Source organism: Myotis daubentonii, chromosome 13 (genome assembly GCF_963259705.1).
Source record: "Myotis daubentonii chromosome 13, mMyoDau2.1, whole genome shotgun sequence".
Classification (NCBI taxonomy): Eukaryota; Metazoa; Chordata; class Mammalia; order Chiroptera; family Vespertilionidae; genus Myotis; species Myotis daubentonii.
The window spans coordinates 4,619,352-4,642,733 of record NC_081852.1 but is presented as its reverse complement, the minus strand read 5'-3'; the positions used below and the strand labels follow the sequence as shown (position 1 = coordinate 4,642,733).

Genomic DNA, 23,382 nt, shown 5'->3' with positions numbered 1-23,382 from the left:
ACACACATCACAGAAATGGGAGCATGATTGTGTGTGTGATACATATTTTGTGTATATATATGTATATATAGTATTGTGCCTTTACAAACACTTAAGGAAAGATATTTAAGATGTGCACTCACCTATATTTTTAGATTTATCTTGTTCTTTTTTTTTTTAGCAGCTTCGTGGTTTTTCATTTTATGGATATACATTACTTTAGTCTCCTAGGGATATTTTGGCTGCTTTTCGTCCTTTCCTATTACATATAAATGCTACATTGATCATCTTTCTACTTATGTTTTTGAGCATCATGTCTCAGTGTAAGAGATATTTCTAGAAGTGGAATTGAAAGGGCATTCATTTAAATTTTCAATTGATATTGCCAAATTTCCCAATACCAGTGCAACTTTTTGTTTTTTTTTTGCATTCTCCTCCTATCAGACTGGACTTTGCCAACTGCAAGGTAGAAAAATGTTTTTTGGGGGGGCTTAATTTTTTAAAAATTTTAGGATATATAGATATTTATTTTTGTTTAACTTAAAATTTTTGTTTGTAGCTTCCCAGCCCTTTGTCCCAGTCACCCCTAGAGTGACCGTTTGTTATTTGTTTTAGCTTTTCTGATATATGCTGTGCACATACAAGCAATTACACTTGTGTGTGTGTGTTTAAATTCACAAAATGATAACATACTGTTTTACATCTTGCTCTTTCACTTACTGTATCTTAAGGGATAATTCTAAAGTTTTTTTCTGACCTTTCCTCCTTTTTTACTTAAAATACTGCAGCATGATATGTCAGTTTCTGTATGTGCCATAAATTCCTTAACCAGGTCCTTGTTGATGTCAGACTTTTGAGTTGCTTCTAATGTTTTATTTTAAAGTTGATTTATTTTTTCCAGAAAAACACCACTTTTGACTGTCAACGAGTAACTTAGGTCTATTGTTCCTCATCTGCAGAATGGGACAGTTTCACATTTCCTTATCTCAAACCTTTGGGGCCAGACTTGTCTTGGAATTTAGGATTATTTTGGAATATAGACAGTGTATATATTTTATATTTACAATCAGGGTCTTCAGTTGGCACTCAAAGACAGTGTTTCTTTTTTTTTTTTAATTAAATCTTTATTGTTCAGATTATTACATTTGTTCCTCTTTTTTTCCCCCCCATAACTCCCCTCCTCCCAGTTCCCACCCCACCCTCCGCCCTCACTCCCCACCCACTGTCCTCATCCATAGGTGCACGATTTTTGTCCAGTCTCTTCCCACATCTCCCACACCCCTTTCCCCCCCAAGAATAGTCAGTCCATTCCCTTTCTATGTCCCTGATTCTATTATAATCACCAGTTCATTCTGTTCATCAGATTATTTATTCACTTGATTCTTAGATTCACTTGTTGATAGATGCATATTTGTTGTTCATAATTTGTATCTTTACCTTTTTCTTCCTCTTCCTCTTCCTCTTCTTAAAGGATACCTTTCAGCATTTCATATAATCCTGGTTTGGTGGTGATGAACTCCTTTAGCTTTTCCTTATCTGTGAAGCTCTTTATCTGACCTTCAGTTCTGAATGATAGCTTTGCTGGATAAAGTAATCTTGGTTGTAGGTTCTTGGTATTCATCACTTTGAATATTTCTTGCCACTCCCTTCTGGCCTGCAAAGTTTCTGTTGAGAAATCAGCTGACAGTCGTATGGGTATTCCCTTGTAGGTAACTGAGTTTCTTTCTCTTGCTGTTTTTAAGATTCTCTCTTTATCTTTTGCTCTTGGCATTTTAATGATGATGTGTCTTGGTGTGGTCCTCTTTGGATTCCTTTTGTTTGGGGTTCTCCGCGCTTCTTGGACCTGTAAGTCCATTTCTTTCACCAGGTGGGGGAAGTTTTCTGTCATTATTTCTTCAAATAGGTTTTCAATATCTTGCTCTCTCTCATCTTCTGGCACCCCTATAATTCGGATGTTGGTACGCTTGAAGCTGTCCCAGAGGCTCCTTACACTATCCTCGCATTTTTGGATTCTTTTTTCATTTTGCTTTTCCGGTTGGATGTTTTTTGCTTCCTCGCATTTCAAATCATTGACTTGATTCTTGCGATCCTGTGGTCTGCTGTCGGGCGTCTGTATAATATTCGTTATTTCAGTCCGTGTATGCTTAATTTCTAGTTGGTTCCCCAATATAAGATCGAGGGTCTTATTAGTTTTCGTGTAGATCTCATTAAGTTTATCGGCAGCTTCTAAACAGTTCTTGAGAGACCTTAAAAGTGTGGTTCTGAACTCTATATCTTCCATTGACAATTTTGTCCTGTTTCTTTGTCTCCGCATTTTGTTATGCTTCCTTGGTGCACCCCCTAGTGGTCTTTGTTTGCAGTCTTATAGTTAAATCTTGATTGTTGTAGCTAATTCCAGGGAGGGTTTGACCTCTAGGCCAAGTGGCTATGAGAATCAGCTGTGTCAGCAGTGAGAGAACTTCTGTCCTCTAGGGAGGTGCTAATCTAGCCTTTGCCTGAGGCTATCCGGCAAATGCCTCTGTGCAGGGCTTGGGTGGGGCGGGTCACACAGGATCAACAGGGTGGGCCGGAGAGAGCAGTTATGGCGGCTCTCAGTCCTGTCCCCAGGGGCTCTGCCTCTCTGAGTCCCAGCACCCGCTGCAAAGCTGGGAGAGAAAGCTGCACTCGCTCTGACGGAAGCCAGACAGTCCCGCTTCTCCCGTTTGAGTCTGGGTCCCTAAAGACTCGCCCGGATCTGGAGCTCAGAGTCTGCGACTCCCTCCCGATTGAAAACAACAACCGCGCCCTCCGCCGCCAGCCCGCTCCGCGCACTCCGCACCTCAGAATTTGACTTCAGCACTGCGCCTCCTCTGAGTGTCCATGTGCGTTTCTCTTTCCTCCTAGTTGTTGGACTTCCACTCAGCCAGCGTTCCTGTGGTTCTGGGTGATGTCCCTTCCGTTTTTTGGTTTCACTTTTGAAGTAGTTGTTCAAAGCAGCAAACTCCGGCGTTAACCTATGCCGCCATCTTGGTTCTCCAAGACAGTGTTTCTTCATAAAAAAAAAAAATACCACCCTGTCTGGCTTGGTGGATCAGATGGTTCGAGTGTCATCCCAAACACCAAAAGGTTACAGGTTCGATTCTTGGTCTGGGCACATACCTAGGTTTTGGGTTCAATCCCAGGTCAGAACACGTATGGGAGGCAATCAATCGATGTTTCTCTCTTCCTTTCTCTCTAAAATTTTAGAATAAATACTATCAATAGCCTCACTTAGGTAAGGTCAGGTTTTGCTTTAGAATGTTTATGAGAAAACTTAGTTTTCAGAACTTTTTGGATGTTGGATAAAAGCTTATGCATTTTGTAATAGTACCTTTCTCAGGTGGTGCTGAGATCAAATGAATTAATAGATGGAAAGTATTTAGAACAGTTGCACATGCTGGGGATTTAGTAAATATAAATATAGTCCAACTTTGTTTTACTTTGTTTTTTTCCAGCAGCTTTATTCTCCTATATAATAAAGTGTTCATATGCAAATTAACCCTCACGCCCTCACAAGATGGCTGCCTACAACCAGGCTGGTAGGGAGGTTAGTGAGGGATGACCAAACGACTGAGCAGGCAGGCTGCGTGGGGCGACCAGGCTGGCAGTTAGTGAGGGACAACCAAATGACTGAACAAGCAGGCTGTGTGGGGCAACCAGGGTGGTGGGGGGACTGTGAGGGCTGACCAGGCTGGCAGGGGGGGCAGTTGGGGGTGACCAGGCCGGCAGTGTTGGGGCAGTTAGGGTCGACCAAGCCAGCAGGTGGTCAGTTAGGGGTGATCAGGCCGGCGCGGGGGGGGGGGGGGGGCGGCAGTTAGGGGCAACCAGGCAGGCAGGCAGGTGAGCGATTAGGAGCCAGCAGTCTAGGATTGTGAGAGGGATGTCCGACTGCCCAGGATCGGGCCTAAACTGGCAGTCTGACATCCCCCAAGGGGTCCCGGATTGGAGAGGGTACAGGCTGGGCTGAGGGGTACCCCCATCCCCTGTGCACCAATTTCATGCACCAGGCCTCTAGTTGAGATATAATCTATCCTATATAATAAAAGGGTAATATGCAAATTGACCCTAATGGCAGAATGACCAGTAATGACCAGTCGCTATGATGTGCACTGACCACCAGGGGCAGACGCTTAATGCAGGAGCTGTCCCCTGGTGGTCAGTGCACTCCCACAGAGGGAGCTCCACCCGGCCACAAGCCGGTAATGATGGCTGCGAGCGCAGCGGTGGTGGCAGGAGTCTTTCCCACATCTGTGGCAGTGCTAAGGATGTCCGACTGTGGCTTAGGGGTCCTGGACTGTGAGAGGGCACAGGTGGGGCTGAGGGACTCCCCCGAGTGCACAAATTTTTGTGCACTGGGCCTCTAGTATATATGTCTAAGCTAGTAAAAGACAAACATGCAAGTTGACCGTACCTTTGCTACACCTTAAGCCACACCCACCAGCCAATCAGAGTGACTATATGCAAATTAACCCAAACAAGATGGCAGCTGGCAGCCATGGAGCTGGAGCAAGCAAGAAGCTTGGTTGCTCCAGTGATGAAGTCAAGCTTCCCGCCTGCTGCGGCCAGCTCTGAGCTCCACTTAAGGCAACAAAGTTTCAATTATAGAAGATAAATAAACCCCAGATACCTGCTTTCAGCCGGCCGTGGCCACAGAGCTGGAGCGAGCAGGCTTGGGTTATCCCTGGTGATGGAGGAAGCCAAGCTTCCCGCCCGCCCTGGCTGGCTCTGAGCTCCACTCAAGGCTACAAAGTTTCAATTATAGAAGTTAAATAAATCTCAGAATTAAAAAAGAAAAAGAATAAAAGGAGAGGCTGGGAGCTTCTGTCGCCAGGGGGCTTGGCCAGCCTGAAAACGGCCCTCAGCCCCTCACCCAGGCTGTCCAGGCACCCCAGTGGGGACCCCCACCCTGAAGGGGGTGTGACCAGCCTGCAAACACCTATCAGCCCCTCACCCAGGCTGGCCAGGCACCCCAGCGGGACTCCCACCCTGATCTGGGACATCCTTCAGGGCAAACCAGCTGGCCCCCACCCATGCACCAGGCCTCTATACTATATAATAAAAGGGTAATATGCAAACTGACCCTAACAGCAGAATGACTGGTCACGATGACACACACTGACCACCACGGGGCAGACGCTCAATGCAGGAGCTGCCCCCTGGTGGTCAGTGTGCTCCCACGGGGGGGCTCTGCTCAGCCACAAGCCAGGCTGACGGCTGCCAGTACAGCGGTGGCGGTGGGAGCCTCTCCTGCCTCCTGAGCAGCGCTAAAGATGTCCAACTGCAGCTTAGGCCTGCTCCCCGCTGGCAAGTGGACATCCCCCGAGGGCTGCCGGGCTGCCAGAAGGATGTCTGATTGCTAGCTTAGGCCCAATAGCCCGGGGAGCTGGCCTAAGCCAGCAGATGGTCATCCCCTAAGGGGTCCCAGACTGCGAGAGGGCACAGGCCGGGCTGAGGGACCCCCCTGGCCCCTGAGTGCACAAGTTTTTGTGCATCGGGCCTCTAGTATATATATAAAAGTCTAAGCAACCATTATGACCTGTCAACAGAACAGGTCATCGACTGTTCGCTATGACGATGCACTGACCACCAGGGGGCAGACGTTCAACATAGGAACTGCCCCCTGGTGGTCAGTGCACTCCCACAGGGGTAGCTCTACTCATGCACAAGCCGGGCTGATGGCTGCGAGCGCAGCGGTGGTGGCAGGAGTCTTTCCCACATCCGCGGCAGTGCTAAGGATGTCTGACTGTGGCTTAGGGGTCCTGGACTGTGAGAGGGCACAGGCTGGGCTGAGGGACTCCCCCGAGTGCACAAATTTTCATGCACTGGGTCTCTATGTATATAAAAGCCTAAGCGATCATTACCACCCGTCGACCGAACTGCTCGTTGACCGGTCGCTATAATGATGCCCTGACCACCAGGATGCAGATGTTCAACATAGGAGCTGTTGTCTGGTGGTCAGTGCACTCCCACAGCCAACCTCCCCTGGCCAGCCCTGATGGGCCCCAATAACCATACAAGCCAAGGAACCCCACCCATGCACAAATTGGTGCACTGGGCCTCTAGTTGATATATAACATTGTGTACTTTGATTTTTAGTTGTGAATGAAAGAGTATCTTTTTTTTATTATTAAATCTTTATTGTTCAGATTATTACATTTGTTCCTCTTATTTCCCCCATAGCTCCCCTCCACCCAGTTCCCACCCCACCCTCCTCCCTCACTCCCCACCCACTGTCCTCATCCATCGGTGCACGATTTTTGTCCAGTCTCTTCCTGCATCCCCCACACCCCTTTCCCCCCCAAGAATAGTCAGTCCACTCCCTTTCTATGCCCCTGATTCTATTATAATCACCAGTTCATTCTGTTCATCAGATTATTCACTTAATTTTCAGATTCACTTGTTGATAGATGTGTATTTGTTGTTCAAAATTTGTATCTTTACCTTTTTCTTCTTCCTCTGTTGCTAGTTCCCCAGCCCTGGTAGGGGCATGTGCAGGAGGCAACCAATTGATCTGTCTTTTACGTAGGTGTTCTTTCTCACCCTCCCTCCCTTCCATTCTCTCTGGAAATCAATGGAAAAAATACCTTTGGGTGAGGATTAAAAAAAATTACTTTAAGTAAAAATGAAGGTCAGCAATAAAAAATTATGGTTGATCTGTAGTTTTTCAATTTTTTAGCAGTCGTCACTAGTGTAATATAATAGAACTCAGTATGGGTCTTTTTATGAAGTTTTTGGCCATTGGTTTAATTGGTAACCTTTGCTGTTAGCCTCTCAGGACCTCTTTTTCCTCAGCAGTGTAATGATGGGTTTGGTGAAAAGTAAATGGAAATATCTTCACTTTCTTAAAAGAAGGGTGAAGGAAATACATCTGTTGTTAATGTATGCAGACCAGCATATACATTTATAAAGCTGTATGCATCTGTGTGTGTGTGCATGGGAGCACGAGTCCAGCTTCAATTCACAGTCAATCTTATTTTATTTGATCCCCATTTATTTTCTTTTTACAATGGGTTATTTTGAAACAAATTCTGGACATTGTATTTTATACATAAACTAGTGATCCAGTGCACGGATTCGTGCATGTTGAAAGGAAATTAATTAGAACAGTGGTTCTCAACCTTCCTAATGCCACGGCCCTTTAATACAGTTCCTCATGTTGTGGTGACCCCCAATTTCATTGTTACAAATTGAACATAATTAAAGCATAGTGATTAATCACAAAAACAATATCTAATTATATGTGTTTTCTGATGGTCTTAGGCGACCCCTGTGAAAGGGTTGTTTGACCCCCAAAGGGGTCGTGACCCACAGGTTGAGAACCACTGAATTGGCCGGTGGGGCGGGACTGGGTGAGAGGGGCCAGACACGCCCTGGAGCCAACCTCCCGTGGTCCTTCCCCAGCATCTGCAGAGTGAGTGAGGTCTCTCCGGCAGGTGGGGTCCGTCAGCCTGGCCTGGGGGGATTGGGCTGAAACTGGCTCTCTGACATCCCCCGAGGGGTCCTGGAGTTGCTGTTGTACAGGGTGTGGAACACAAATGTACAAGTGTGCAGTAAACCAGATTCGGGCCAACAGTGCCCCAGCAACAACATAACCCACGGTCAAAAATGGAATTGTGGGGCCCCGAGAGGAATTGGGCTCTCTCCTTTTTGGTTTCGGGCTGTGTCACCCGAGAACCGCAGTTGCTAAGTCACTGCAGCTTGGCAGCTCCTGCATTGAGCATCTGTCTCCTGGTGGTCAGTGCACGTCATAGCAACTGGTCGGACGGGTGGAGGGACACTTAGCATTATTACCCTTTTTTATATATAGGTAGATATAATTCTTAACAGATAAGGACTTCAAAAAAGATAACTACAGAACTAGTTTAAAGTACTTACTACGGTACCTTTGCCAGTTTTTATATTTTAGGCTTTTGAACAGATTATTTATAGATAGTATACAATTCAAGAGGTACAGATATCTTTTCCCTTGTCCTCCTCCCTTAGGGCAGCCATAACTATGCATAATATTTACCTGCCTCATTCTTTTTTATAGCTACACTAGAGGCCTGGTACATGAAATTCGTGCGCCTGTGCAGGGGGCGGGGAGGGGGAGGGGCCCCTCAGCCCGGCCTGCACCCTCTGCAGTCCAGGACCCCTACACCTTGTTCTTATCTAGCTAACCTTTTCACATTTAAAAAAATAAACTGAAATACCACGTACTCTAGGAAATCCTCTATGAACAAATCTCTTTACAATGTGTATTAAGTATTTTCATAGTATACCATTCTTTTTCTTTAGCCACAACTTAGAGTGGATGCAATGTGCTTCTCATTCTTGCATCTGAATTTTTTCTTGTTCTTGTAATGGTGAAGCTTATCCAATTTACATTTGCCCTTCAAGGGCTTATATTTGGTTCAGTTTCTACTTGGCTCCCTGCTTTTTTTTTAAGCAATAAATTTGGGTTGTGATAGTAAATCTCACTGTAATCAAGCCTGTAGATCTCCCTATCTGGGTATTTTTATAATACCTATCACTTTAGCATACTAGAGATTGTGTTCATTTATAGAAAATAACAATAAATGTGACCTGATCATTTGATCTTCTAGTAATATTTTATAGCAAGATGTATTCTAGTAATTTAACTATTACAAAACTGAGGCATTCAGAAATAAATCACATTGAACAATAAAGAATGTCTCAAATGTCAAAGCATAGTAGTATCCTTAGGACCTCCCTTGTTCTGTGCCTCAAATGTCATAGCATAGTATACAGTTCACATGGAACTCAGCTTCCTTTAAAATAGGAGGGGATGCCATACTCAAGAAGCAGCTACTTCACACACATTTATTTATTTAATTCACAGGACATACTCTTAGTACTTATTGTTGGAAAATCACCCTAGCAATTGCCTCTGTTCCTCTCTGTATTGTTGTCTTACATTCTGATGTCATTATTGCGCTTTTATCATCCACTCACTCTAATAAGATTGTGAATTATTTAAGGGCAGAGATCATGACTTGAGCTTGTTTCTCTGTCATGGTGCCTAGATAAATACTCAAATGCCATCCAGTCCAAATGACTGTGATGAGAGAGGCCTACCGTTGCTGGAGACCCCTGATTTTTATTGAAGGGGCCTCATTTGTTTTGTGCCTTTACAGAGGGGTGAGTAGGGGCTGAGGGAATTTGGGGAAACCCAGACAGAATTCTCTTCCTGCAAGATTTTGCTAAGCTGGCGACTGGGACCGCCGGGCATTTGTCCAATTAAAACCTGGACACACAGCAGTAACAAAGGCACTGGTCTCCTACTGCTAATGCGTGGGGGATCAAACCCCAGTCTGCAGGAACTCACCCCCGCAGTCAGGACTGGGCCGATGGGTGGACCTGGGCTAGTACTCCTAACTCTGAGGAGGGGGAGACTTCCTGTGACCCAAGAAACTTCCTGTGACCCGGGAAACTACTATCAACTGAAAAATCAGAGAAGCACAGAGGGTGATTCAAAAACACGAACGATAACGCTGGCGATTCCTTCAATCTCGGGTAAAAACAAAACCCTGAAGTTGCACATGCACGTGTGGAAAAACGTTGCTCAAGGTAAAAGTGATTCAGACCCAAGCCGGAGGGTGGCAGGCTAGAGGCCCCAGATTGCGCTGCGTGCCTGAACAGGTCCATAGCGCAGGCTGGTCAGCGGAGCGGCTTCTTCGCCTGGGTCCTCGGGCATCTTGGCTTGGCCTCTTCACGGCCGCTGGGCCTCCCGCCCCCCACTGTGGGTGCCACCATCTTGTGATGGTCAGTTTGCATATTACCCCTTTATTATATAGGATAGTATTTATATATGTGGCTGTATGATAATTTTTTATTGATAGGTATTTGTACTGTTTATGAAAGCAAAAGTTAGGAAATAGTTTTGTAGTGAGTTTCCTTGTTAATGTTATTTTATACTCATGGAAAGTTATTTGTAAATACTTGTAAATAAAACTGCTTGCTTAAAGCAGTTTTGCTCTCCTTATCATATTGCTCTCTGTAGAGGTTGTACTAAGATATCCTCCGACAGAAATGTAGTTATTTTTATTGCTATCCAGTATTTCTTCGAAGAGACTACTGTATAGATTATATTCTTAATGAATATTTAGGTTTTGTTATGATGTTGTTGTAAGCATACTTTTCTAACCATGTGAAATTGCTAATATTTTATTTTTAAAATGGAAGTTTTATATGGTTCAGATTAGTATGTCTTGGTACATATATGTTTGTCTTTGGTAAGTACTTTGGAGTTTCTGGGTCAAAGAATGTGTTATGTTTAGCTTTTTTGGTGGTTGTGTAGTATCTCATTGTTTTAATTTGCATCTTTCAAATAACTAATGAATATGAACACCTTTTAATATATTTATATTTTATATGTTTATTGGACAGCCTTTATCAAGTGATTGGTCAAGTCCCTTGGTATCTTTTTACTACTGAGTTGTAGGCATTCCTTTCATAGTCTCAATCCCCCTCTGCCTCTACTCTGGTTTGTCTGGTAGTTCTCTTTTAAAAGACAATATTTTTTTTCATTGATTTTAGAGAGGGAGAGAGAGAGATAGAAAATCATCAATCAGCTGCCTCCTGCACGCTCCCCACAAGGTTTCGAGACCATAACCATGCATGTGATCTGAAGGGGAGTTGAACCATGACCTCCTGGTTCATAGGAAAATAATGGGCATTTAATTAATATTTTAGAAGTTGCTCACTTTTTTATGTAAGAAGGATGGGGTCTAGTGAAGCAATATGAAGCGACGCTCAGTCGGGTAGTGGGTAGTTAGTTCTCTTAAGTAGTGTTTTTTATGGACTGATTTGCTTTTGATGAAACAAATGTCTTTTCCTTTATGTGATGGTTAATGCTTTCGGTATCTTGTTTAAGAAATCCTTTCCTGCCTGGGTTATAAAGGTATGCTCCTGTATTTTAAAAGCTTTATCTTTTCTCCTTCATATTTAGTTCTGAATTTTCAGGAGCTGTTTTTAAATTAAGGAAATTGACCTTTTAAAAATAATGTGTTGCAATTATTTTTCACATTGTATTTCTTTTGACAACATTTTTTTGCCATGCTGAAATTTTAGCCTCCCTTCCCTTCCCACTTTCTAAAATACTTCAGAGAATTCACTTCACTCATGGAAGCCTGAAATCATCTCACTGTTTAATTTCCTTTATAAAACTATGTATACACTCCTATTATTGCAAGTACTGATATATTTGTGTTTTTATTTTAAGGGAATCATCTGTTTTCTTTCAAACTTAAGAATCCTTAAGAAAATAATGGGCATTTAATTAATATTTTAGAAGTTGCTCACTTTTTTATGTAAGAAAGATGGGGTCTAGTGAAGCAATATGACTTGTCAAATATTTACACATCTAGTTATTGACTTAGCTGTGTGGTTCAACCCCATGCTACTCAGAACTTCCAGATTACATGTTGTCTTCATTAAGATCAATTCCCTCCCTATGTGTTACCTAATATATTAAATACTAGAGGCCTGGTGCATGGATCTGTGCACCAGTGGGGTTCCCTGACCTGGCCTGCGGGGATCAGTGGACCTCCATGCAGCTGTAGCCCGCCCTTACCAGCCGGCTCGTTGGGCTCCTGCCCTCTGTCTGCGTCAGTCCCGCACAGCACGAAGTAGTGCGTGAAGGGGGGGGGGGGGGCAAGCCCAAGCTGGGTGCCACTCCCGCTCATCCCGGCCCCACTGTGCCTGCTGCAGCTGCCACTTGAGATGTGCAGGGGGAGTGTCCGTGGGTGAAGTTCATGCCACCGGCTGCGCTCATCAGCCGTGAGCACTGCGTCTCATGTCCATCTGTCAGCTGGGCTGTGTGGGAGCACACTGACCACCAGGGGCCAGCTCCTGTGTTGGGTGTCTGTCTCCTGGTGGTCATCTGGTCGCTTAGGCTTTTATATATATATATATAGATTGAGTAACTATCTAGTGATGCTAAAATGTAGTGATGTTAAAAGGCATTAAGTATCTGATTGCAGATGGTGCTTGGCTAAGTTTTGTACTGAGCTTTCTATACATCCAGTCTTCATCCTCTAGCTTGAGGGAAAACATGAGGCCTTAGAGTGTGGTTTTGGATTCCTTGCATGAAACTGATAGATATAGGACATAAGGGAATATTGATGAACTTACAGGTTAAATTCCACTAAGTCTTATTAATAGATTATTAAAAATATATTCTGTATTCTGGCAAAGTTGTAATAGCTATGATAATGTGCATTTGTGTAATGCTCTAGTATTACATTCTTTTTTGTTTTTTAATTTTTTTAAAGAAAAACCTCTTTTTATATATATTGAGTTCAGAGAGGAAGGGAGAGAGAAAAAACATCAATGATGAGAGCGAATCATTGTTTGGCTGCCTCCCACACGCACCCTACTGGGGACGGAGCCTGAAACCTGGGCATGTGCCCTGAACTGGAATAGAACCAGGAGTTGAACCGTGACCTCCAGATTCATGCTCTAACCACTGGGAACACTGGCCAGGGTTGTTACATTCTTTTATCTGTTCAACCTGCCCTGAGATGGATTTTATTAGTTGTTTTTTTTAGGTGAAGGAACTGTTTGAACTTAAGACCTCGTTTTTGCCAGTAAATGGTAGAGCTGACACTCATCCACTTAATTTCTAAAATGTTATTGCAGCTAGAAGTGCATTTTGTTTATAAACATATCTATGTATTGTATTTATATATATACACATATATATAGTTTAGATTTAAAAAGAGTAATACTTAGCCTCCCTTTTAAAAAATCATCTTTATTTACCTCTTTTTAAAATACTTGATGTTTTGAGATGTTAAATGGGTTTATCTGACCGAGAAGCTGGCATGCTTATGGGAGGAGGGCAGTTGAAAGTAATTGTTGGTCTGCATTTTAGGGTAAGATAGCCTTGCCTTATCTTCTGAAGGTATAATTACCAATACTGGAGAGCTAAAGGATCAAGGACTGTAGAAAGCATTTATTTTTATGTTGGAATACTCTTGTGGAGAACTTGGACAGCTTTTCTTATGCAGAACTTTTGTTGATTAAATTGGCTTTTATCTATGTATTTCAGAAGTTTAAATTTGTAATGTACTTCAGTATTTCATTTGTAGAACTGTTTATGCTATATAATTGAATTATACTTACTAATACAATTTAATTATATATCTTTTTATAGGGCTCTTTATTATTCTTTGCCTTTAAAACAAATGTATAAGATAGGCTCACAATACTTGTATGTAGGGTAGCCTGGTTATGAGAGTAGTTACTGTTAAAATATAATATGGATTCTTCTTTCTGATTTTAAGGGAAATGGGAGTAGTAAGTACAGCTTGGAGTAGTAATTTTTAAAAACATGGATAAAGTTTATTATCCACTTAAATTCTTTATTTTAAGTCAGAAGGTGTTTACTACATAAAATAATCATAAGCAGCCTAAATAAATTTGTGACATTTATACAATGAGATGCTATGTAGTTACAAATATGATGTAGTATGGAATTCAGTGACATATCATAGGCCTTGTAAAGCTAAATACTAAGCATTCCCATAGGCATTTGTTTATAAATAATTCAGTAACAGTTTAAGGTAGTTTGGGTCAGTGGCTTCCTTTTTGAACAGGTGAGAAAATTGGAGCCGTTAGGAAAACTCCGAAAGTTAAGGGTATTGCCTGAACTCTAAAGAACTAGTTTAACCAGGGCAATACTAGTTTCCAGACTCAGCTATCAGTGCTCTTTCCACTTGTTATAAAAGCAGTTATTTTTTTAGGTTTGATTTTTAGACTTAGTTTTGCTTTCATGCCTTTTAAAAGTAAGAGATATTATAGTCAGCTTTTAATTTTTGGTTTTTAGTATTTTATACTTAAGTGATTGGTACTTCTGAAATTATGAAAACTGTAGTTCCTTGCCTTCAGCTGGGAAATATCTAAGAATAAAACAGATATACCTATAAATTAGATGCCTTCTAAAGGTAAGTAAATACAAATCTTAAATTATGTTTAAACCCATTGGATAGCATTAACAATTGTAGGTACATGTTTTTGTTGCTAATCCTCACCTGAGGATATTTTTTCCGTTGATTTTTAGAGAGAGTACGGAAGGAAGGAACGGAAGGGGGTGAGAGAGAGAAACGTCAGTATAAAAGAGACACATTGATTGGTTGCTTACCACACACATCCTGATGGGGGCTGAGGATCTAACCTGCAACCTAGGTACATGTCCTTGACCAGGAATCTAACCCACAAGCCAGGACGAGTTTTATTTTTTGGCATAGATATTTGCCAGGGTTTTTCTACCAATGAGTCCTGGGAGAATTAATCATATTACCAGTTTGAATCATACTTCTGTCTCATTTAGAAAGGTTAACAAAAATGTCCCTGATGATAAAAACTAAAGGCAACAATAATGAATTCCTCAAGTACAAAATGAATAGGCAGTTTAAGATTTACTCCTGACTGATATACATAAATAACCACTGTAGTCACTTAATTTGGGCCTCAGAACCACTGTTTAAAAAACCAAAAAAACTGTTGAAGTCATAGGGCTTTTAAGATTTGAAGAATGGAAAGCAAAAATAGTTAAAGAAACCTGATCCTGGGACAAGTTTCTAGACAGAGCTGGTCAGTCTATGGGTAATCTTATCCCAGAGAAATACAGACACACTGGAATGTCTTCATTTATTGTGCTATTCTATTTTTATTCTAAATACATTTTAATTTAAGCATATTTTTTTTTATTTGAAAAACCCTTTATACCTCTGAGGTTTGGCTGAGTCATTTAAGTGTCATTTTGAATTGATCCAGTTGCTTAGCAACTGAAATCTCATGAATTTAGGGTAATAATTTTAAGGGACTTAGTTTCCTAGGAAGAAGTCACTAGAAGACATGATATATATAAAAGGTGTAAGGAGAAGTGTCAACAACTATGTAAACATTAATGTCTCAATTTAAAATTGCAATCATTTCGAGATTAATTGATTCTGTGCTATTAATTAGCCACATATACTGTTACTTGTTAACTTTTACTTTGATGTCACTCACTTTTAATCCTTGATTTATTTTTAATTTTTATAGATAAAGTGGAGAATTTTAGTGACGAATATGAAAGGGATAGTCACCATATTTACAAAAATGCTGAAGACAGTACTAAGAAACCCAATGCAGAAATCATAGTGGCTTCTGGATACAAAGCTGATGAAATCAAGGAAACAAATGATACATGGAACTCCCAACTTGGAAAAAGGTCAGAGTCTCCATCAGAAGTATCTCTGATTAAGGGATCTGTAAGAACTGGTTTGTATGAGTGGGATAATGATTTCGAAGATGTCAGATCAGAAGATTGTATCTTAAATTTGGATAGTGATCCTCTTTTGGAGATGAAGGATGAGGATTTAAAAAATCGGTTGGAAAATCTAAACGAAGCCATTGAAGAAGAAGACATCATGCAAAGTGTTCTTAGGCCAAGCAATTGTAGGACGTACTGTAGGGTCAATAAAGCAAAGTCTTCACAAGGAACATCCAATTTTGATAAGCTATTAGACGGCACCAGTCAGGCCTTAGCCAAAGCAAACAGTGAGTCAAGTAAAGATGGCCTGAATCAGGCAAAGAAAGGCAGTGTAAGTTGTGGGACCAGTTTTAGAGGGACAGTTGGACGGACTAGAGATTACACTGTTTTACATCCATCTTGCTTGTCAGTTTGTAATGTTACCATACAGGATACTATGGAACGCAGCATGGATGAGTTCACTGCATCAACTCCTGCCGATTTGGGAGAAGCTGGCCGCCTAAGAAAAAAGGCAGATATTGCAACTTCTAAGACCACTACTAGATTTCGACCTAGTAATACTAAATCCAAAAAAGATGTTAAACTTGAATTTTTTGGTTTTGAAGCTCATGATGAGACAGGAGGTGATGAAGGAGGTTCAGGGAGTTCTAATTACAAAATTAAGTATTTTGGCTTTGATGATCTCAGTGAAAGTGAAGATGATGAAGATGATGACTGTCAAGTGGAAAGAAAGACAAGCAAAAAAAGAACTAAAACAGCTCCATCTTCCTTGCATCCTGCTCCAGAAAGCAATGATAATTCCCAGGACAGTCAGTCTAATACTAATAACACAGGTAAGACTTTAAAAAATTTTTTTTCGTGGTAAAGTGCTTTTCAGTCTTAAATCAGCAGCTACTTAGTTTCCTCCTAGATACTCAATTTTAACTTATGTTGAATTTTAATAGTACTATTTAGAACTATAGATTAGCTTATTCAAGGTATAACATTTTAAATGTTAATAATCAAGTTCCACATTGTAAGGAGCCAATTTGTATGTAGATTGTGGAATCTTTTCATTATTATTTATTTTATTGATTGATTTTGAGTGGGAGAGAGAAACATCTATGTGAGAGTGAAACATCTGGAACATCAATCAGCTGCCTCTTGCACACCCCATATTGGGGATTGAGTTGCAACCTGGGCTTATGACCTGACCGGGAATTGAACCTGCACCCTTTTTGTTGCATGGGAGGATGCCCAACCAACTGAGCCACACTGGCCAGCGCCATATTTGTTTTTTAATACTATTATTAGCACTTGAGAATTTTAGAGAGAGAGAGAGAGAGAGAGAGAGAGAGAGTGTGTGTGTGTGTGTGTGTGTGTGTGTGTGTGTTCGGGATTAGCATACATCTTGATGTTTCAGTTTCAAAAATTCAAATCCAATTGAGACATAAGGATAGATTTTGGACATTTAGAATTACACTGATAGTAGATCAAGCATGTCAAACTCGCGGCCGATGGGTCCCATGTGGCCCACAACAAATATTTTTGTGGCCCAGCAAATGAAGGTATGTAAGAAACGTTTTAATAAAAATTTCGTAACTTTATTTTTACAATATCCTGTTATACATAATTATTGATAACGAACTACAATGTTTGCTAATGATATCACTATAATCATGTTGCATTCATTTCCCTTACGCGCCTTACGCGCAGGCGCACCATATCTCTCCACTAATACTAGCAGCGAATATTTTAGCAGCTGATTGCCATGTCATTAGTGTGGGCTGACTTGTTGGGTATGTGCTACAGGAAATATTTCACTTTTGGAGAACAAGAAAAATAGGTTTATTTGTGTTACGCTTATTAATTTGTCCAGTTATTCAGTGTCTGGTAAGTTAATATTCAAGAAAAAATTTTTATTAAAATGTTATATTATTTTATGTTAATGATTACTTGTTTATTTCAGCCCTTTGTATTCAGCATGTCTCTGTTGAAATAAACCTACATTTCTATAAAAATTGAAGCTTTTGTTTTTTTGCGGCCCACATAAACTTAAACCTTGTTTATTTGGCCCATGTTAGCCTTTGAGTTTGACATGCTTGTAGTGGATGGTTGTAATGGAAATATTAGAAAATTACAATTGATAAAAAGCCTTTGCATTTGGCTCAAAACTAATCAACTAATAAATGTTTCAAACAATCTAAAGAAATATTAAATTTAAAATTAAGATTAAATCTTAATCTTAACAATTATCCTCTTAGCCCTGGCTGGTGTGGCTCAGTTGGTTGAGTTTGTCCCGGGCACCAAAATGCTACAGGTTTGACTCCCTGTCAGGGCACATGCCTGGATTGTGAGCTGGATCCCCAATAGAGGGCGTTTAGAGGCAACCAATCGATGTTATTACCCTGTCACATTGATGTTTCTCTTTTCCTCTTCCTTCCTTGCTCTCTAAAATCAGTAATAAAAACATTAAAAAAAAACTTTATAAAATTTTTGTAAAAAATTACCTCTTAAATTGATTTAATAAAATTAAGAAGTGATAGTTAAGTATTTATTCATTCTTAATGGTGAAAATTTAATTTGTCTTTTAAGATAGCAGGACCAGTAATGACTAGAGGTCCTTAAGGAGTTGATAGCCTCCACTGTGAGAGACAAACAAAAGAAATAGGTTAGCTTTGCTATAATTAAGTCATTACCTGACAAGGGTTTTGTGAAGTGGATTGACTGCTGAGTGAGGAAATATGTGAAAGCCTCTCTGGGTTACAGGAGCTATATTTATTTGTATTTGACCAAATACAGTTTTTCTGTATCTGTTCACTTGTTAAATGAAGCTTTTGTCCTGTTAGGGTCATAGAGAAAGTATCATGGTAAATCAGAATTCTAATTGTATTCTCCCACATGGTTTTCTCATAGTCATACTTGACACTACCCATCTTTTTGCTTTATTTGGCCTAAAAATAGTTTTGCTAGATTTGAATCACTCTTATCTTTAAACCTAGAATTATACAGGAGTAGTCGCTAAGGGCTCACTTCTGACTCCCCCACTGCAATAAAATAAAAAATAAAAAAATAAAATTAAAATAAAATAAAATAGAATAAAGGTATTGTCAGAATTATTAATGTTGTCTTGAATCTCTTCTGGAGAACTGATGATTGCAGGAACCTTGCTAGTTTCTGAGCTGTGACTGAGCAATAAGCTTTAAAGTTGTTCTCTGGGAGGGTGGGATGAAGGTGATAAGTAATGTATGCTAACCTTGATAGCAAATTATCTTAATCTGCAATTGAACATCTGTGGCTGAAGTTTACATCTTGGGATATGTAATTTTTTAAACTTTAAAATGTGAAATCAGTCTCCCTTTCAAAAACTTCAGGTTGATATCAAAAATTAAATTAGAGACAATTTTAAATTAGAGACCATTTGAGTGAAATTTGAGTCTTCAAATAGGAATAGCAAACACTTTAAAATTTTGGCCTGGAGAAAGTTTCTATTTTTGTGTTCTTTTTTAAGCTTGAAAATAAACATTTATAGCTATCTAGGAATTAATCTGATCTTTTGGTTAGTTTTGTGTGAATATCCCCTAAATCATTTAACTACATTGTATTTGGTCATTTTGTGTCTTTTGCCAAAGATAGTAATCCTTTAAAAATTTTATTTTTAAATATAGTCTTTATAGATGTAAGTGGGCCTTCTTTGAAGCCCAACCTGATTGTGTCCTTAAATTCTAGGAAAATGTTAAAGATAGATACCACTTGGTATTGTGTGTGTCTTTAAATAGATCATACCAATGTCAGTGTTCATAGATATCCAGCAGTTATTGTGTAAAAGAATTGATTTTACCATTTATACAAAATAAAACTAGAGCAACTAGGTTTCTGATTTTTTTTCTTGATGGTGGGGGTGGGACAAGGAGGGTGAGAATGGGAGAATGAGATAATACTTTTGGCAGTATTTTATCAACTGTGTGGTGCTTTTATTCCTTTTTTGTTTTTTACCCTCTTCCCTCCCCACCAAATGTCCATAGATTGTTTGGTAGATAATTTGAAATCTTAGAAAGCTAGATAGTTTTGATTACCATTTCAGAAAACTTGGATTTTACAGAGGACTTGCCTGGTGTTCCTGAAAGTGTGAAGAAGCCCCCAAGTAAACAAGGAGATAAATCAAAGGAAAATACCAGAAAGATTTTTAGTGGCCCCAAACGGGTAAGTAAAGCATTATCAGTGACTCGTATTATTTTTATTGGAGGGCTCAACTCTTAATATTTTTATTTGAAAAATACTGACAAACATTAAGGCAATTAAATTTTCTTGCAAAGAATAAATGTAAGTCATTTTTTAAAAAAAAGTAACCATTTTTTCAAAATGTGGTAAAATATATTTATTATATACAAATATACAATTTAGTGACATTAAATACATTCACAATGTTGTGTAACCATCACCATTATCTATACCCAAAACATTTTAATCATCTCCAACAAAAACTCTGTACCCATTAAACAATAATTCATGACTCCCCCTTTACTCCTTCCAGTCCTAGTAACCGCTGTTTTACTTTCTATGAACTTGCCTGTTGTAGGTACCTCTTGTAAGTGGGTTATTTCATTATGTATAATCTTGTCAAGGTCCATCCATGTTGTAGCCTATATCAAAATTCCATTTCTTTTTATGGCTGAATAACATCCCATTGTTTAGCCATTCATCTGTTGGTGAACACTTGGGTTGTTTTTACCTTTTGGCTATTTGAGTCCCTGTTTTCGATTCTTTTGGATTTGTCCCTAGGAGTAGAATTTTGGGGACATATGGTAGATCTTTGTTGAACTGTCCAACTGTTTTCCAACTTGGCTGTACCATTTACACTCCTAACATCAATGCACAAGGGTTCTAATTTCTTCACATCATCACCAGCACACATTTTCTGAATTTTTTTAAAATACATTTTTATTGATTTGAGAGAGAGGGGAGGAGAGAGAAACATCAGTGAGAGAAACAGCAATTGGTTGGCTCCTGCATGCCCCCTACTGGCAATCCAGTCTGAAAACCGGACATGTGCCCTGACCAGGAGTCAAAACTGGATGACATTTTGGTGCATGGATTGATGCTCAGCCACTGTCAACACCAGCCGGGCCTCAGGTTTTTGTTTTTATAATAACTATTCTAATGGCTGTGAAATGGTATCTGCTTGTGGTTTGTTTTGCTAACTAGTGATGTGGAGCCTCTTTTCATGTACTTACTGGCCATTTGTTTATCTGGTTTGGAGAAATGTCTATTCAGGTACTTTGATCATTTTTGAATTGAGTTTGTTTGTTTTCGTTGTTGAGGTATAGGTGTTCTTTATATATTCTCGGTATTAACCCCTTATTAGATATATAATTTTCACATAAATTCCCCCATCCTGTGAATTGTCTCTTTACTCACTTAATAGTGTACTTAAATGTACAAAAGTTTTTATTTCAGCAAACTCCAGTTTATTTTTTTATCTGTGCTTTTAGTGTCATATCCAAGAAATCATTGCCAAATTGAATGTCATGTAGCTTTTCAACTGTTCTAAGAGTTTTATAGTTTTAAATTTTACATTTAAATCTTTGATTCATTTTGAGTTAATTTGTGTATACAGTGTAAGTTAAGGGTCCAATTTCATTCTTAATGCATTATGTAAGTCATTTTAATATAGTTCAGCATAAATTTTGAGAATAATTTGCTTGGCTTTGCCTTTTTATTAAAAACTAGAGGCTCAGTGCATGAATTCGTGCATGGGTGGGGTCCCTCGGCCTGGCTGGCAATTGGGGCTGATCAGGGCTGGCCTGCCATCCGGGGGAGGGACTGAGGGAGGTTGGCTGTGGGAGTGCACTGGCCACCCGGCCAGCTGGCAGGGAGGGACCACGGAAGGTTGGTTGGCCACGGGAGGTTGGCTGAAGGGAGCACGCGTCATAGCGATCAGTTGACCGATTGTAATGATCGCTTAGGCTTTTATATATATAGGTTTCTTTACTTAAATAGCTTGTTAGAGTGGTAAATATATTTGTTATTGAAAATAAGTTTGTAATTGTCTAATCTTTTTGTAGATTGAGCCAATTTTAAGCAACTAAGAATGAATGTGTCTGTTTTTTTATGGTTTCATTTTATTTTTGTGTAAGTCAGAGCCAGAGGCGTCTCCTTGGGTGGGTTTCATTTTATTTTTGTTCTTTTACCTCTGTAAAGAGCCAATTGGGAATCTTGTCAAAGTAATTGTGCTATACTCCAGGTGCCCAACCCCCACAAGAAATAAAAAGGTGCTTAAAGTTAATTTCAACAGAGCTATCTTGCCAGGAGCCAGGGTAGTGTAGTGTAAAGACTATAGTCATTAATGCTTAGGTGAAGTTTTTGGATTATTGAAAAATGTGTATGGCATGTATTGATTTCCAGAGCAACAGTTAAATCATTTTTTTTGGTTTTAGGACTACTTTACAATCTTAAAAAAATTATTGAGAATTCCAAAGAGCTTTTGATTATATGTATATCGATATTTATCAAATTAGAGAAGTGAAACATTTCAAAAATACTTACTAGTATTTCACTTTAACAAAAACCTGCCCTAGCTGGTGTGGCTCAATTGGTTGAGCATTGTCCCATGCACAGAAAGGTCTCTGGTTCAATTCCCAGTCAAGGCATGTGCCCAGGTTACGGATACGGTCCCCAATCGGGGTTCATGTGGGAGGCAACCAATCTATGTTTGTTGCCCACAGCAGTGTTTCTCTCCCTCTCCTTCTCCCTCTCCCTCTGCCTTCTCCCTCCTCCCCCTCCTCCACCCTGCACCCCTCTCCCTTTCCCACCCTTTCTAAAATTAAAAATAACAATAACCTATTACATGTTAACAATATTTTTATGAAATAAATGTTCTTTAAAAAATAGTGAGTAGAATAACATTGTTTTCCATTTTTTGCTACTTTCTTTAAAGTTTGGCTTAATAGGCCCTAGGCGGGTAGCTTAGTTAGAGTATCGTCCTGATATGCCAAGTTTTCAGGGTTGATTCCGGTCAGGGCACATACAAGAATCAACCAAAGAATTCATAAATAAGTGGAACAACAAATTGATGTTCCCTCCCTCTCCCTTCCTTTCTGTAAAAACAAAAAATAAGAAAGAAAAATAATTAATAGTTTGGCTTAATAAAAGATAGCTGCATTCTCATATCCCCTGAATTCAGTATATTTCATTATGTTGTTTTGGTTGAAATATATGAAGAAATTCAGTCTTATACAGCTATGTGGTATTTTCAATAGATTTTTCACATAATTGTAAACTTTCTTTGATACTACACTAAACTCAACAAATGGGAGTTTTTTAAAGACCAGAGGCCCAGTGCACGAAAGTCGTGCACTGGGAGAGGGGGTTCCTCAGCCTGGCCTGCACCCTCTTGCAGTCCAGGACCCCTCAGGGGATGTCTGAATGCTGGCTTGTGGCTGGGTGGCCTTCTGCTGCTATACAGCCTGCTGCTTGAACTTCAGCAGCTGCTGCACGTGCATGGGCTGAGCCACCACAATCTTTCCTGTAAACACCATTGAGTGGGTGAGTCAAGCACGAAGGCAGGCTCACCCTGAGTTCCCTGCGCTTCCCTGAGTCACTGAGTTGTTCAGACTGACTGCCTTTTACAGAGAATGGCACCGGGATCAGGCCTAAGCCGGCAGTCGACATCCCTCTCACAATCTGGGACCCCTTGGGGGATGTAACAGTGAGGCAGGTGGCCAGGGAGGAGCCCGAATTGGGGCTGGGCACCGTGCTGCTCACGCTCATCCTGGCCCATTACGCCTGCTGTTGCCACTTGGTAGTGCTGCCATAGAGTCGGGAGAGGCTCCCACCGTGGCAGCTGCGCTCACCAGCTGTGAGCCCGGCTTCTGGCTGAAGCCATTCCCTCTGTGGGAGCACACTGACCACCAGGGGGCAACTTCTGCACTGAACGTCTGCCCCCTGGTGGTCAGTGCACATCATAGCGACCGGTTGTTCCCGTCGTTCCGCTTAGGCTTTTATATATATGGTCACTTAGGCTTTTATATGTATAGACTAGGGGCCCGGTGCACGAAATTCGTGCACTGGGTGTGTGTGTGTGGGGGGGGGGAGTGTCCCTCAGCCCAGCCTGCCCCCTCTCACATACTGGGAGCCCTCAGGCG

At 40.6% G+C, this 23,382-nt stretch overlaps 1 protein-coding gene across 4 annotated transcripts in view; it reads left to right on the top strand.

Moving 5' to 3' along the window:
• Window positions 1-23,382, top strand: part of WAPL (WAPL cohesin release factor) — a 116,761-nt gene that overhangs the window by 17,532 nt on the left and 75,847 nt on the right. For 3 of the 4 annotated variants that reach the window (XM_059662033.1, XM_059662035.1, XM_059662032.1), the window contains exons 3-4: window positions 15,049-16,092; window positions 19,323-19,441. In XM_059662033.1, the coding sequence (XP_059518016.1) occupies window positions 15,049-16,092; window positions 19,323-19,441 (1,163 nt within the window). The remainder of the gene's footprint in view (window positions 1-15,048; window positions 16,093-19,322; window positions 19,442-23,382) is intronic. The other variant, XM_059662034.1, reaches the window with a different exon arrangement.